The 17,205-nt window shown below is 41.7% G+C and overlaps 1 protein-coding gene across 2 annotated transcripts in view; it reads right to left on the bottom strand.

The window, feature by feature from the left end:
* Window positions 1-17,205, bottom strand: part of ATR (ATR serine/threonine kinase) — a 148,993-nt gene that overhangs the window by 97,999 nt on the left and 33,789 nt on the right. For both annotated transcript variants that reach the window (XM_040428060.1, XM_040428061.1), the window contains 10 exons: window positions 13,948-14,142; window positions 6,809-7,011; window positions 6,360-6,512; window positions 5,885-6,083; window positions 5,124-5,377; window positions 4,836-5,026; window positions 2,402-2,502; window positions 2,104-2,275; window positions 481-651; window positions 133-327 (listed from right to left, as the gene is read on the bottom strand). In XM_040428060.1, coding sequence (XP_040283994.1) covers window positions 133-327; window positions 481-651; window positions 2,104-2,275; window positions 2,402-2,502; window positions 4,836-5,026; window positions 5,124-5,377; window positions 5,885-6,083; window positions 6,360-6,512; window positions 6,809-7,011; window positions 13,948-14,142 — 1,834 coding nt within the window. The remainder of the gene's footprint in view (window positions 1-132; window positions 328-480; window positions 652-2,103; window positions 2,276-2,401; window positions 2,503-4,835; window positions 5,027-5,123; window positions 5,378-5,884; window positions 6,084-6,359; window positions 6,513-6,808; window positions 7,012-13,947; window positions 14,143-17,205) is intronic.

Here is a 17,205-nt window from a genome sequence, read left to right as displayed (position 1 = left end):
GTAGAAACATTAGTCATCGGCCCCCACTTCAGAGCTGCGATCGGGACCGGAGATCCAATTCTCCATTTTGGTATGCCAAAAATGTCTTGGCTCAAGTAGTGTATAAAATTCACCTAAAATGACACTATGTACCTTCAGATAGTGAAGTGACTTTTCAAGTTGGTCCTTGGTGCAGGAACAGACAAGGTGAGAGAAAATGTACTTGAAGTTATTGATCAAGATCTCCCTGCGATTAGCATTCAGCTGCTTGGCAATTGTTCTGATCAAAGCAGAGGCCACAGGGCTCGCTTTGGCCGCAAGATATGGAAGCAAAAGCTGCAATGTCTTCTGTTTAAAGAATGAAAAAAATACGGATGACATTCACACATACTGAATATATCCTGTGCTATTCAGATAAATTGTATATTTATTAAAAGCATGTGATTGACAAAAAAAGCACAGGAATAACGATAAAAAGTGTCAGAAGAAAAAACTGCTCACTGTTAAAAAGCGGCTCAGATCTGGAAAATCAAATACACTGGCAATTTCAGACAAGATTTCCAAGGCTGCTTCCCCGTGACGTTCTGCCCCCTGCTTCTGCATGCCGCTGCTGCGCTCTGGTGTGCCGGAGAGTAGAAGCTGCTGGCTTGTGTGCAGTGACTCTACAAGAAACTTGACGAAAAGTTAGAGAGTTTACTAAATGTAGGTCATTACTATTTTATTTTATATAGTTTTCTTTTGACTTGTTCTAATAACATTTTATTTAAAAAGGACCCGTCTCCTCTCCTGACATATTTGTTTTAGCAACTACTTGCACCCCCTTGTAACAACAACTACAGAGCATCTATTCTTATGACTTTATGATGTGCCGTTCCTTTATTATTCCTGCTAGAAATTATGAGTTACTAACAGTTTGTAATGAAGGTTCAAGATGGGCGCTTCCAGTTGGCAGCACCGACTAGACAGTGTCAGACTGGGCAGGGACACATCCCCAACTGGCAACACCCATCTAGAACTTCAATGCAAACTGCTGGTAATTCATTTATAACTTCTAGCAGGAAATATAAAGGAATGACGTATCATAAGAATAGATGCTTCAGAGTTGTTATTACATGGGCAATGCAACTAGTTGCTAAAACATACTTGTCAGGAGAGGTTACATGTCCTGCCTTAAAGGGAGTTTCTCACTCAGCTGTTTCTGTGCCTGACATAGAAATGGATGGAGGCACAGTATGCCTTGCTGGGCCACTGCTTCATACAACTACTACTCTCTGTAGCTGCCCGCTCTGACAATTAATGTGTCTTGGACCATTAGGAGCCCCACTGAGCCAAAACACTGATCCCGTCTGGCAAATAAGTGTTAGGGCCCATTTACATGGGGTGATAGACAAGACAACTAATAGGAATGAACCATTCATTCCCGATCAGTGGCTACATATGTGCACTGCATTCATCACCTCTGTGGATGAATGATCACCATACAGATTAACTCTTTGTTGGCAGCACAGGGAGATAAAATGCCAACAATGATTTATGTGCCGCATAAACGATAGAGTCCCCCCAACGAACAAGAATTTTGCCAATCTTTTGGGTAATTGGCAGCAGGTTTACAAGACACGATTATCGGGAAAGCGTTTGTGGGAATGTTCATTCTATAGAATCAGTCCAATCCTCAGCCCATGCAAAAGGCCCCTTACTGTCAATTTACTAATTAAAAAAACAACCTGTGTAGATAAATGCTGTTTAAAGGGAACCTGTCACCTGGATTTTGGGTATAGAGCTGAGGACATGGGTTGTCTAGATAACCGCTAGCACATCCACAATATCCAGTCCCCATAGCTCTGTGTGCTTTTATTGTGTAAAAAAACCGATTTGATACATATGCAAATTAACCTGAGATGAGTCAGAGCTTGAAAATATGACTCTTCTCTGGTCACACAAGTAAAATATGACTCTTTTGTGTTAATTTGCATATGTATCAAATCAGTTTTTTTACACAATAAAAGCACACAGAGCTATGGGGACTGGATATTGCGGATGTGCTAGCGGCCATCTAGCAACCTATGTCCTCAGCTCTATACCCCAAATCCTGGTGACAGGTTCCCTTTAAGGACAAACTCTCACCTTGCATATAGGTTTCTTATACTGGCTAAAAAACTCCTGCACACGCATAGATTTTGCTGCTGCCAGCGACCGGATTTCAGTGTAGGAAGCTCCAGCTACTGATGTAGATTTGGACAATAGACAATGCAAGAGGTGCAAAAGGGCAAATGGCACTAGGTCTCCTTTAGCAGCTCTGAAAGTTATAAGACAGATAAGTGCTAAACAACAATGCAAGAGTTTTTAGAACATATAACTTAGGTGATTAATAACCATGTATTAGACACAAATTAACGCAAAGGTCACAATTTATGGTACTTACCGTCCAATGTCACCAGTTGTAAGTATAAGTGTGTCTTTCATTTCATTATCTCTTGCCAGCTTAGCATTAGTGTATGCCTTCTTTATTCTACCAACTAACAGCTGCATTGTAAGAGCAGAAAAATAAAAGAGATGGTTATGTTGGAAAATAATAGTAAATAATAATTCTAACAGTAACACACTTAATAGAAAGATTCCCCTATGTCCGTCAAGCAGCATAATAATGTGGGATTTCTGTCCCCGTGGACTAGTTGGAATTTTAAATTAATCAAATTAAAACACTAAATAAAGGGGTTGTCCGGTGGTCACCACTTTCTGGTATTGGCTCAACACACACAATATGTCTGTTCAACCAATCACTGGCTGAGGTGGTCATTGCTGCAACCAGTGACTGGCTGGACAGGCATCGCCTGCCATTTCCTGGGTTTGAACCTCTGGAAGAGGTCCCACATCAACATTTATCAAAGTGGTTTTCCTAGCATATGTCCTTTTATTTAATAAGCCACTATAGCGTGTGGTACCCAATGAAAAAACTCACTCTCCAGCTGTTGACAAACCAGCTTCCAGTTGTGGTATGGACACATTGGTGACATATCCTCAAGCACCAAATCACTGCTGGGTCATGTGACATTCGGGGACATATCACCTCAGTACTAATATGAGGACACCAAGTTCTACCACTTTTACACATAAAACCTTAAAAAAAAAAAAAAAAAAAAGGTAATATTTTGGGTGCCAAGACTTTTCGATGGCTTTTAATTGTGTTTTTTTTTTTTGTGGCAGAAATGCAAAAATCGGTAATTCTGACTTCATTTTAGGGTTGTTGCGAGTATCGAAATTTCGATACCCAATCAATTTTTTGAGATACTGGGCTAGTATCTCTGAACATGAGCACGCTGCCTCCCCCCTGTGCCGCTGCCACCAATGAACGGAGAGAGGGGCGGGCGCACTGCGCCCCCAATGATCGTACTTTTCATGGGTTCGGACTTTGTTAAGTAGCAGGCTACACAGAGCGGCGCCCAGGGATGTCCCAGCACTTACTATTATTCCTGGGCGCCGCTCCGTTCGCCCGCTGTGCACCATTACAGTCTCCTACAGTCCTGCTCCATATGCTAATTACTATCGGAGCAATGGGGAGGAGACAGCAGCTTCTCTAGTGGGCATTCCTTCTCCTCCTGGCTGTAGCGCTGCCCAATCGCAGCCCAGGGAGAAGGAATGCCCACTAGAGAAGCTGCCGTTTCCCCATTGCTCCGATAGTAATTAGCATATGGAGCAGGACTGCAGGAGACTGTAATGGGGAGCACAGCGGGCGAACGGAGCGGCGCCCAGGAATAATAGTAAGTGCTGGGACATCCCTGGGCGCCGCTCTGTGAAGCCTGCTGCTTAACAAAGTCCGTACCCATATAAGGTCGTCTTTAACTTTTAATACAAATACAGGAGGCCGGTGCCAGAATAAAATAGCCGGCATCCTGCCTCTGACAGGGAGCTGTGATCAGTGGCAGTTAACCCCTCAGGTGCGGCACCTGAGGGGTTAACTGCAGCGGATCGCAGCTCCTTGTCAGAGGCAGTATGCTGGCTATTTTATTCTGGCACCGGCCTCCTGTATTTGTATTAACAGGTCAGTTATCTTCATTGGTGGTGCGGTGCAGTGCGCGCCCCCCCCCCCCAACACCCCAGTATAATAAACATTGGTGGCGCAGTGTCAATGAGGGTTTAAAAAAAATATATAAAAAAATTAACTCACCTCCTCCAATTGATCGCGTAGCTGCCGGCCTCCTGTTCTTTCTTCAGGACCTGTCAAAGGACCTGTGGTGATGTCACTGAGATCATCACATGGTCCATTACCATGGTGATGGATCATGTGATGGACCATGTGATGAGCGCAGTGACGTCACCACAGGTCCTTTTCCTCACAGATGAAGACAGAAGAGAAGCCGGGCTGCGCGAACAAGTGGATTAAGGTGAATAAAAAATTTATTTTATTTTTATTTTTTTATTTTTTTAACCCCTCCAGCCCTATTTTACTTAGCATTCTGTTTTAAGAATGCTATTATTTTCCCTTATAACCATGTTATAAGGGAAAATAATTACATCTACACAACCTTGAACCCAAACCTGAACTTCAGTGAAGAAGTTCGGGTCAGGGTACCACAGTCAGTTTTTTATCACGCACGTGCAAAACACATTGCACCCGCGCGATAAAAACTGAACAACGGAACGCAATCGCAGACAAAACTGACTGCAATTGCGTACCTACTCGCACGGGTTTGCCGCAATGCACCCGGGACGCATCTTGAGCCAAAACGTGACGCCCGTCTGAAAGAGACCTAAGGCTACTTTCACACTTGCGGCAGTGTGATCCGGCAAGCAGTTTCGTCGTGCTCTCAGCTCTATACACAAAATCCTGGTGACAGGTTCCCTTTAAACTTCCATACCTCATTTAAACTTCCTTCTTCACAGTTTATTGACTCTAAGATATATCTGATATTTCCGCTGAATGCTATTCTGACATCCTTATCTGGATCTTCCATCAGGTTCAATAATGCTTCAACCATAGCTCTCAAATCCTTTTCATCTCTCTGGACATTTAGGTGTGTGAACAAGTCAGGTATATTTTCTATGAAAGCTAGAATAACAATTCTTTTGTTAGAACAGATCAAAGATGCATTTACACTTAAACTAATATATCACACAGGCAGGGACATCATAGATATAGAACTTACCCATTTTCACACAGCTTGGCATGCTTCTGTCCAACAGAAAAAGAAAAGGCATAAAAAAAGAAGCATTGATGGAAGAAGAGCCAGAGGCAGGAATTAGGTTGAGTCTCAAGCTGCAGCAGAGCAGATCACAGTCTGTAGCAGGCCCTTCCCCTGAATCCTGCAGCGCAAATCCTATAGTAATACCACAAGCTAACTTGGTCATAGCTTGGGCTAGCTCCTTCCTTACAAGCTTAGAGTTGTCATTCAAGTGTTCCCTACAAAACAAGCAATAAAATGGAGCAATAAACCAGATGCCATGTTATAACGGCTCATTCTTTCCAATTCTCAACAGCAAGTGTTTTTAGGTATCAAGATCATGTATTATACCGTATAAAGTGCACAGTGTAGCTAACCCTGTTTATTCCCACTCTATCCAATGCAATATGACTGTGTTCCCATAATTTAATGTGAAATATTACAATATTGAGCACCATAGCAAACTTGATCATATGCATAAACTATCGTGATTTAAAATAGTATATTTGAGTCTAGCTGTTTTAAAGGTTTTCCATCTTTGGACAATCTGCTGTAATCTGCAGGGGAACATTGCAGTAAGTGTTCAATTTGCCTGCTACCAGAGGGTAAATGGTGCCCACTGAAATCAGTGAAATGTCTGTGTAATGAAGGTCTCAAACTCAAATCAAACGCCTACATTTATTAAGATCAGTCTAAGAAAGGAGATGGTTGGAGTGCTGGTGTACATCTGTTACTACTGTACTTACAGCAAAACTTTGGGAACCGGACTATACGCCTCTTGGCTAATGTGCTGTTTCAGTATGGGAAATCCTTTAATGCAGAAGGCACGTACAATTTCATGTTGGCTTCCTAATGACCACTGGTAAACCGCCAACCTCCAGTCAGGCATTATATGTTTAGGAAAAAGTGATAGAAGAAAGAGACACTGGGACTGAATTACCGGAGCTGCATAAAACAGAAGAGAAGCCATGTAAGCAGAGTGATCTGTCAAACATTCAATACAGCAACTGTCATGACCCACCCAGGACCTGTACTGGAAACCGTGCTCTACAACACTGCTCAGGACTGAAATGTGATAGCAGGCTGCAGGAGCAAAAGACCATGGAAATAGAACCATGTGGTTTCAGAGGGCGCCTTTTCAACTTTTACACAGTCATATTATTAATATTCATTCTTTGCAATATTCAATACAAGAATAGTAAGAAGGAACAGGTTACTTACAGACTTCCTCATGGATCCTATGACTTAGGGCTAAAAGGGAAGCGTCAAACATGGCCACCTTAAAGGAGGCATGGCTTGAATGACTGTGAATCCATGGCAATGATAGCAGTCCACACAAATCCACCAGTATTTGATCAGGTAATCGAATTTTTACTGAAAGCAATATAGATTAGAATATGTGGTTTAATATTGCATACATAGAAACATTAAGGATAACTTATACCATACAGTACATCCTTATAAACATGTCCATCATCTAAAGCTGTGAGCAGCAATAGTAACAGCAAAAGTTCTGTGTTACTTTGCATTGTTAGGTCTACCCCCATGGGAAGTTATGGCGATTTACACTACTGTCAGCAGGTGCATTGTGTCTTCTAGTCACCAAGTACAAGCATGTAAATGGCGATTCCAAAAACTGCTACATAAGATATGATATCATGTTGCCTCACCATGCATGTAAATCAAAGCATCAAATATCTTGACTATCTTCTTCAGCATGGCATCTGTGCAGTGGAATCCTGCATTAAAAAGCTTCCTGCAAACAGCAAGTACTCTTACAATCTCTTCCAGGCCAATCCAGGAAAGCTGGGGTTTTTCATCTCTAGTTTGGATACTAGACATCCCAGGCAAGTCTAATGTCTTTTGAAACAAACTGTAAAGACCATAAGAAAGAATACTGTAAATATAAAACCTAAGGCTCTGTTCACATTACAAGATATGTATTTGTCGCATATGCCAAAAGCACTTCATGAGGTGTACACCAACAGGAGATATACTGCATTAGGGCTCGTTCACACGACCGTATGTCTTTTTCAGTGTTTTGCTGGCCATTTTTCCCAGATCCGTATATCCGTTTTTCTCAGTAGCGTTTCCGGTTCCATTCCATTTTTCCGTTCCGTTTTTCCGTATGGCATATACAGTAATTACATAGGAAAAATTCGGCTGAGCATAATATTTTCAATAGCCGCAAAAACAGAACAGATACGGAAGACATACGGAGTAAATTCCGTATGCATTCTGTTTTATTTTGCGGACCCATAGACTTGAATGGAGCCACGGAACATGATTTGCAGGCAATATTAGGACATGTTCTATCCTTCAATGGAACGAAAATAAGGAAACGGAATGCATATGTATACTGAATGCTTCTGTATACGGAAGGCAAAAAAACGGCCCGTATACGGAACGCAAAAAACTTGTGTGAATGAGCCCTTAACCAAACATGGAATCCAGCACAGCGTCCAATAAAACAATAATTCTTTATTGATCACTTAAAAACCATAAAGTGCGTGAAAAGCTACGTGTACATGTTGTCTTTCATCACAACATTTCATACAATGTGCAGACAACAGAAAACGAATTCCAGCTCTTCACAATAAAAGGCTTCTTTATTCCACTTCTTTAAAAACAGACATCAAATGCAGAGTAGTATGCTGTGACGCGTTTCGGGCTGTTATATCTTAGCCCTTCATGGTCTTGATGAAGGGCTAAGATATAACAGCCCGAAACGCGTCACAGCATACTACTCTGCTTTTGATGTCTGTTTTTAAAGAAGTGGAATAAAGAAGCCTTTTATTGTGAAGAGCTGGAATTCGTTTTCTTTTTTCATTTTGCTCCAGACTGAGTCCAGGTCTGTACATCCGTGCTCTGCTTAGTGTGAGGTGAGAGCTGCAGCAATCTCTACAATGTGCAGACAACACATTTAAAAGTAAAGGCACAGTGAATTCAATGGATTGGAAAAAGACACTCCCCCACCCAATCTAATTTCATCATAATATTCAAAGAATCCAATTTAACCTTTATTACATGGAAAAAGAGACATTAAAATATCCAGAAAAACAAAACATGATATTTGCATTATAAAAGCAACAGATAGTATCTAATAAAAATAAGTGATATCTGATCTCACATTTAATCCTCTGGGCATGCGAGTATCCAAGTACCTAGACCTCCACGTGTGTGTAAGGGGAGGGGGCGGGGGGGAAGGGGGTTGGACTCATTGGATTCTTAACCGCCTCCGGACCGCCTAACGCAGGATCACGTTCCGGGGGCGGCAGCCCTGCGCACAGTCACGCATATATGCGTCATCTCGCGAGACGCGAGATTTCCTGTGAACGCGCGCACACAGACGCGCGCGTTCACAGGATCGGAAGGTAAGCGAGTGGATCTCCAGCCTGCCAGCGGCGATCGTTCGCTGGCAGGCTGGAGATGTGATTTTTTTAACCCCTAACAGGTATATTAGACGCTGTTTTGATAACAGCTCTAATATACCTGCTACCTGGTCCTCTGGTGGTCCCTTTTGTTTGGATCGACCACCAGAGGACACAGGTAGCTCAGCAATATGTAGTACCAAACACCACTACACTACACCCCCCCCCCCCTGTCACTTATTAACCCCTTATTAACCCCTGATCACCCTAGATCACCCCATATAGACTCCCTGATCACCCCCCTGTCATTGATCACCCCCTTGTCATTGATCACCCCCTTGTAAGGCTCCATTCAGACGTCCGTTTGATTTTTACGGATCCACTGATACATGGATCGGATCCGTAAAAAACATACGGACGTCTGAATGGAGCCTTACAGGGGGGTGATCAATGACGGGGGTGATCACCCCATATAGACTCCCTGATCACCCCCCCTGTAAGGCTCCATTCAGATGTCCGTATGATTTTTACGGATCCACTGATACATGGATCGGATCCGTAAAAAACATACGGACGTCTGAATGGAGCCTTACAGGGGGGTGATCAATGACGGGGGTGATCACCCCATATAGACTCCCTGATCACCCCCCTGTCATTGATCACCCCCCTGTAAGGCTGCATTCAGATGTCCGTATGTTTTTTACGGATCCACGGATACATGGATCGATTCCGCAAAACACATGCGGACATCTGAATGGAGCCTTATAGGGGGGTGATCAATGACAGGGGGTGATCACCCCATATAGACTCCCTGATCACCCCCCTGTCATTGATCACCCCCCTGTCATTGATCACCCCCCTGTAAGGCTCCATTCAGACATTTTTTTGGCCCAAGTTAGCAGAATTTTTTTTTTTTTTTCTTACAAAGTCTCATATTCCACTAACTTGTGTCAAAAAATAAAATTTCACATGAACTCACCATACCCCTCACGGAATCCAAATGCGTACAAATTTTTTGACATTTATATTCCAGACTTCTTCTCACGCTTTAGGGCCCCTAGAATGCCAGGGCAGTATAAATACCCCACATGTGACCCCATTTCGGAAAGAAGACACCCCAAGGTATTCCGTGAGGGGCATATTGAGTCCATGAAAGATTGAAATTTTTGTCCCAAGTAAGCGGAAAGGGAGACTTTGTGAGAAAAAAAAATAAAAAAATCAATTTCCGCTAACTTGTGCCAAAAAAAAAAAAATTCTATGAACTCGCCATGCCCCTCATTGAATACCTTGGGGTGTCTTCTTTCCAAAATGGGGTCACATGTGGGGTATTTATACTGCCCTGGCATTTTAGGGGCCCTAAAGCGTGAGAAGAAGTCTGGGATCCAAATGTCTAAAAATGCCCTCATAAAAGGAATGTGGGCCCCTTTGCGCATCTAGGCTGCAAAAAAGTGTCACACATCTGGTATCGCCGTACTCAGGAGAAGTTGGGCAATGTGTTTTGGGGTGTCATTTTACATATACCCATGCTGGGTGAGATAAATATCTTGGTCAAATGCCAACTTTGTATAAAAAAAATGGGAAAAGTTGTCTTTTGCCGAGATATTTCTCTCACCCAGCATGAGTATATGTAAAAAGACACCCCAAAACACATTGCCCAACTTCTCCTGAGTACGGCGATACCACATGTGTGACACTTTTTTGCAGCCTAGGTGGGCAAAGGGGCCCACATTCCAAAGAGCACCTTTAGGATTTCACAGGTCATTTACCTACTTACCACACATTAGGGCCCCTAGAATGCCAGGGCAGTATAACTACCCCACAAGTGACCCCATTTTGGAAAGAAGACACCCCAAGGTATTCCGTGAGGGGCATGGCGAGTTCCTAGAATTTTTTTTTTTTTGTCACAAGTTAGCGGAAAATGATGTTTTTTATTTTTTTTCTTACAAAGTCTCATATTCCACTAACTTGTGACAAAAAATAAAAACTTCCATGAACTCACTATGCCCATCACGAAATACCTTGGGGTGTCTTCTTTCCAAAATGGGGTCACTTGTGGGGTAGTTATACTGCCCTGGCATTTTAGGGGCCCGAATGCGTGAGAAGTGGTTTGAAATCAAAATCTGTAAAAAATGGCCGGTGAAATCCGAAAGGTGCTCTTTGGAATGTGGGCCCCTTTGCCCACCTAGGCTGCAAAAAAGTGTCACACATCTGGTATTGCCGTACTCAGGAGAAGTTGGGCAATGTGTTTTGGGGTGTCTTTTTACATAAACCCATGCTGGGTGAGAGAAATATCTTGGCAAAAGACAACTTTTCCCATTTTTTTATACAAAGTTGGCATTTGACCGAGATATTTATCTCACCCAGCATGGGTATATGTAAAATGACACCCCAAAACACATTGCCCAACTTCTCCTGAGTACGGCAATACCAGATGTGTGACACTTTTTTGCAGCCTAGGTGGGCAAAGGGGCCCACATTCCAAAGAGCACCTTTCGGATTTCACCGGCCATTTTTTACAGATTTTGATTTCAAACTACTTCTCACGCATTCGAGCCCCTAAAATGCCAGGGCAGTATAACTACCCCACAAGTGACCCCATTTTGGAAAGAAGACACCCCCAGGTATTTCGTGATGGGCATAGTGAGTTCATGGAAGTTTTTATTTTTTTGTCACAAGTTAGTGGAAAATCATCATTTTCCGCTAACTTGTGACAAAAAATAAAAAGTTCTATGAACTCACTATGCCCATCAGCGAATACCTTAGGGTGTCTACTTTCCGAAATGGGGTCATTTGTGGGGTGTTTGTACTGTCTGGGCATTGTAGAACCTCAGGAAACATGACAGGTGCTCAGAAAGTCAGAGCTGCTTCAAAAAGCGGAAATTCACATTTTTGTACCATAGTTTGTAAACGCTATAACTTTTACCCAAACCATTTTTTTTTTTACCCAAACATTTTTTTTTTTTATCAAAGACATGTAGAACAATAAATTTAGAGAAAAATTTATATATGGATGTCGTTTTTTTTGCAAAATTTTACAACTGAAAGTGAAAAATTTCATTTTTTGCAACAAAATCGTTAAATTTCGATTAATAACCAAAAAATGTAAAAATGTCAGCAGCAATGAAATACCACCAAATGAAAGCTCTATTAGTGAGAAGAAAAGGAGGTAAAATTCATTTGGGTGGTAAGTTGCATGACCGAGCAATAAACGGTTAAAGTAGTGTAGGTCAGAACTGTAAAAAGTGGCCTGGTCATTAAGGGTGTTTAAGCTAGGGGGGCTGAGGTGGTTAAACTGGATACTCGCATGCCCAGAGGATTAAATGTGAGATCAGATATCACTTGTTTTTATTAGATACTACCTGTTCTTTATATAATGCAATTATTGTGTTATGCTTTCCTGGATATTTTAATATGTGTCTTTTTCCATGCAATAGAGAGGTAAATTGATGAAATTAGATTGAGGGAAGATGTTGTTTGCGCATCGTTTGAAATGCCATGATAAAGGATGGAGTGCTTACGTCCAAAACGTGTAGTTTTTTGCATCTACTTCATGGATTTTAAGTGATCAATAAAGAATTGTACTTTGTGCTAGATTCCATTTTCAAGTACCATTACCACAGCCGGAACAGCTTTTCTTCCGAGCACCGTCTAGAGTCCCTGTTTATAATGACTAAGGTGTTAGTGTGGGGAGCTGGCCAACCGTTAATCTTTCTCCTTACATTAACCAACACATACCTGGTCCGTCTTCCTTTAGCATACAACTGACCATTATACATTTTTCCTTTACAATGTAAAAAAAAAAAAAAAAAAAAAAGCAGTGCTCAACTCTTCTTTACCCCATACGTCTGTGAATAAGTCTTTAAAAAAAATAATAATAATATTCCACTGACATGGAAAAGGACCTAGGAATTTTAGTGAACAGCAAACTATAAGCAGTAAAAACCAGTGTCAGGCAGCTGCTGCCAAGGCCAATAAGATAATGGGTTGCATCAAAAGGGCCATAGATGCCCGTGATGAGAACATAGTCCTACCACTTTACAAATCACTAGTCAGACCACACATGGAGTACTGTCTACAGTTCTGGGCTCCTGTGAACAAGGCAGACATAGCAGAGCTGGAGAGGGTTCAGACGAGGGCAACTAAAGTAATAACTGGAATGGGGGGACTACAGTACCCTGACAGATTATCAAAATTAGGGTTATTCACTTTAGAAAAAAAGACGACTGAGGGGAGATCTAATAACTATGTATAAATATATCAGGGGTCGGTACAGAGATCTATCCCATCATCTATTTATCCCCAGGACTGTGACGAGGGGACATCCTCTGCGTCTGGAGGAAAGAAGGTTTGTACACAAACATAGAAGAGGATTCTTTACAGTAAGAGCAGCGAGACTATGGAACTCTCTGCCTGAGGAGGTGGTGATGGTGAGTACAATAAAGGAATTCAAGAGGGGCCTGGATGTATTTCTGGAGTGTAATACTACTACAGGCTATAGCTACTAGAGAGGGGTCGTTGATCCAGGGAGTTATTCTGATTGCCTGATTGGAGTCGGGAAGGAATTTTTTACCCCTTAAGTGGGGAAAATTGGCTTCTACTTCAGTTTTTTTTTTTTTGCCTTCCTCTGGATCAACTTGCAGGATGACAGGCCGAACTGGATGGACAGATGTCTTTTTTCAGCCTTATATACTATTTTACTATGTTAACCTTGGAACCGCCAGGGCTGGGTCACCAGGGAAAAGAAGAGGTGAGTACTGTTTCTTTTTCTGTATTGTAAACTTTTAATAAACTTTTTATAAATTTTTCTTCATAAGTTGGATAACCCCTTGACCTATATAGGAAAGCATATTTAATTACGCTCAAAGACAAACATATACCTCTCAATAGATATTTTTTGACAATGGGCATAAGCAGCAGTCAAAAGTAACTGTATAACCAAAAAGCTCCCTACATCTGTGTGTAAAGTGTATACAGAATGCTGCACTGACAAATTTGATATATTCAGTACTTTGTGGATTTCTAGCATATTACTTGCAGCACTGGAAGATATAAATCTGTAAATCTTCTACTGCTCAGCCTGTTGGGAGTCTTTCTACTTTGCGAGTTGCTATAGACAGGCTAGTAAAGGAAAAAAATCTAAAACTAGTCTACATCTGTGATTCTCAATGGGCATACTCCATTACCACACTACCGCTGTCAGTGAATCCCATTCCCACCCGATAGTGGGGGACAGTAAAACGAGTAATCACTTATTCTTCAAATATTGAAAAGGACCCTTGCTAGTATAAGTTGGGGACAGTAAAGCACTCCATACTTTGGATGAGATTTGTTGAGTGCAATGGTCTACAATAGTTTGGTTATCACAAGTTATTTCTATATTTCTATCACAGTAAAATGAAGGTATTTTTACCTTTCTTTGCAAAATACATTGTACTCACTTGACAGAATCATTGGTAGAAATGTGAGCTGTGCAAACAGCAGCCAAATGCATTGTAATTGTAACACCTTCCAGGGGACAAATCACTGCATCTTCAGCTAAGTCTTCTCCTTCCAGTGTGTGCAACAGCAACAAAAACTTTTGGTTTATTTCTCTCCAGATTGCAAGCTTGGACTTCATATCCACTGGCACAGGCCTGTTTTTGGAAAATGTCACAGTAAAAGAAATCACAGACAGAAACAAAGGCTTTTTAGACAACGTCTTGGAGGGGGCACACCCATCAAATTTTTTTATATCACATGTTAACCTATATAGTCACTTCAATGGGGTTGAGCTGCAACAAGGCCATGTGACTGAGTAACGTCACAAGGCCTAGGAAGAGGTCGTGGCGCTTACCAAGTGCCCGACCTCTTCTAACAGCTAATCGGTGGGGATCTCGGGTGCTTGACCCCTGCCGATCAGATACTGATGACCAATCCTGAGCATAAGTCATCATTATATATTACCTGATAACCCATTTAATTAGAGTATTACACATAACACTAATGAATGAAATGCTCTTATTAAACTTCTCTGCAAAAAAACAAAACCCCGTAAAAAGGTGGATTTGCACTGCCAGATTGTCGGGGACGAACATTTGCACCAACGCTCGTTCCCCATAATCTGCCCATGTAAAGGTGCCGCAGGACCCCCGATGAATCAGCAAAACAATCTTTCATGGGGTCATCAATGCATAGACCCATTCATTTCTATGGGTCCACAAAAATTGCGGAATGCCCTTCATTGTCATCCGTGTGCTGTCCGTTCCTTTTATTTTTAGAACATGTCCTATACTTGGCCGCAAATTGCGGTCCATGGCCCCATAGAAAGTCATTGGGTCCGTAACAAACGGATAGCACACGGAAATGCATCCGTATGTCATCCGTTTTTTGCGGACCCCTAGTCTGAAAACATTCAAGGAAACCCCATTTCAGTTTTTTGCGGACCGTGAAAAACGGATGACACACGTAACATAGAAACATAGAATGTGTCGGCAGATAAGAACCATTTGGCCCATCTAGTCTGCCCAATATATCTGAATCCTATGAATAGTCCCTGGCCCTATCTTATATGAAGGATAGCCTTATGCCTATCCCATGCATGCTTAAACTCCTTCACTGTATTTGCAGCTACCACTTCTGCAGGAAGGCTATTCCATGCATCCACTACTCTCTCAGTAAAGTAATACTTCCTTATATTACTTTTAAACCTTTGCCCCTCTAATTTAAAACTGTGTCCTCTTGTGGTAGTTTTTCTTCTTTTAAATATGCTCTCCTCCTTTACCGAGTTGATTCCCTTTATGTATTTAAAAGTTTCTATCATATCCCCTCTGTCTCTTCTTTCTTCCAAGCTATACATGTTAAGGTCCTTTAACCTTTCCTGGTAAGTTTTATCCTGCAATCCATGTACTAGTTTAGTAGCTCTTCTCTGAACTCTCTCTAGAGTATCTACATCCTTCTGGAGATATGGCCTCCAGTACTGCGCACAATACTCCAAGTGAGGTCTCACCAGTGTTCTGTACAGCGGCATAAGCACCTAACTCTTTCTACTGCTTATACCTCTCCCTATACATCCAAGCATTCTGCTGGCATTTCGTGCTGCTCTATTACATTGTCTTCCCACCTTTAAGTCTTCTGAAATAATTACTCCTAAATCCCTTTCCTCAGATACTGAGGTCAGGACTGTGTCAAATATTCTATATTCTGCCCTTGGGTTTTTACGCCCCAGGTGCATTATCTTGCACTTATCCACATTAAATTTCAGTTGCCAGAGTTCTGACCATTCATCTAGTTTTCCTAAATCCTTTTCCATTTGGCGTTTCCCTCCAGGAACATCAACCCTGTTACATATCTTTGTGTCATCAGCAAAAAGACAAACCTTACCAGCGAGGCCTTTTGCAATATCACTTATGAAGATATTAAACAAAATTGGTCCCAGTACAGATCCCTGTGGAACCCCACTGGTAACATGACCTTGTTTTGAATGTTCTCCATTGACTACAACCCTCTGTTGTCTGTCACTCAGCCACTGCCTAATCCACTCAACAATATGGGAGTCCATGCTCAATGACTGCAGTTTATTGATAAGTCTTCTATGTGGGACAGTGTCAAAAGCCTTACTAAAATCTAGATATGCGATGTCTACTGCACCTCCACCATCTATTATTTTAGTCACCCAGTCAAAAAAATCGATAAGATTTGTTTGACATGATCTCTCTGAAGTAAACCCATGTTGTTTTTCATCTTGCAATCCATGGGATTTTAGATGTTCCACAATCCTATCCTTTAATAGGGTTTCCATTAATTTGCCTACTATTGATGTCAGACTCACTGGTCTATAGTTGCTTGATTCCTCCCTACTACCTTTCTTGTGAATGGGCACGACATTTGCCAATTTCCAATCTTCCGGGACGACTCCTGTTACTAATGATTGGTTAAATAAATCTGTTAGCGGTTTTGCCAGCTCACCACTAAGCTCTTTTAATAATTTTGGGTGTATCTCATCAGGCCCCTGTGACTTATTTGTCTTCACCTTAGACAGCAAACTTAGAACATCTTCCTCTGTAAAGATACATGCATCAAATGATTTATTAGTCATCCTTACTAGTGGAGGTCCTTCTCCTTTTTCTTTTGTAAAAACTGAAGCACGTAAGCACCACGTCCGTATTATACGGACTTACGGAACGGAAACTGAAAGATTACTGAAGACATACGGAACACACGGATCCGTGATTTGCGGACCGCAAAACCGACACGGTCGCGTGAATGCTCCCTTAAGATGTGAGGAGTTCATACATACCACGTCTACATCCACTGTTGCACACATGAAAGAAATGAATGCAAAAAAAACAGGAATGTGCCAGCATTTTTGTATGCAAATACTGGGCATTGTATATTTATATTTTTTCCATACTCCTATACAATTAGTATTCCTAATTAAAAATTATAAATCCCTAAAGCCACTTTCAGATGTGAGATTGTTGCATTCATAACAAAGGCACAAAAACAGACTGGTATTACACAAGTGTGAAAAGTGCACAAACTTTTTTTTATTTATTTTTTTGGGCAAGGTTTTGATTGCCCTTTATGTGAGGAGGTGCTTGCTTCATGTGGTCACTTACTACCAGGGCTGTGGAGTCTGTAGATAAATGTTCCGACTCCGACTCCTCAGTTTTATGTACTTCCGACTCCCCGACTCCGACTCCTCTGTATTAATATGC

This window comes from Bufo bufo, chromosome 4 (genome assembly GCF_905171765.1).
Source record: "Bufo bufo chromosome 4, aBufBuf1.1, whole genome shotgun sequence".
Classification (NCBI taxonomy): domain Eukaryota; kingdom Metazoa; phylum Chordata; class Amphibia; order Anura; family Bufonidae; genus Bufo; species Bufo bufo.
Note: the sequence above shows the minus strand (reverse complement) of the source record. Positions and strands in the feature narration are given on the sequence as shown.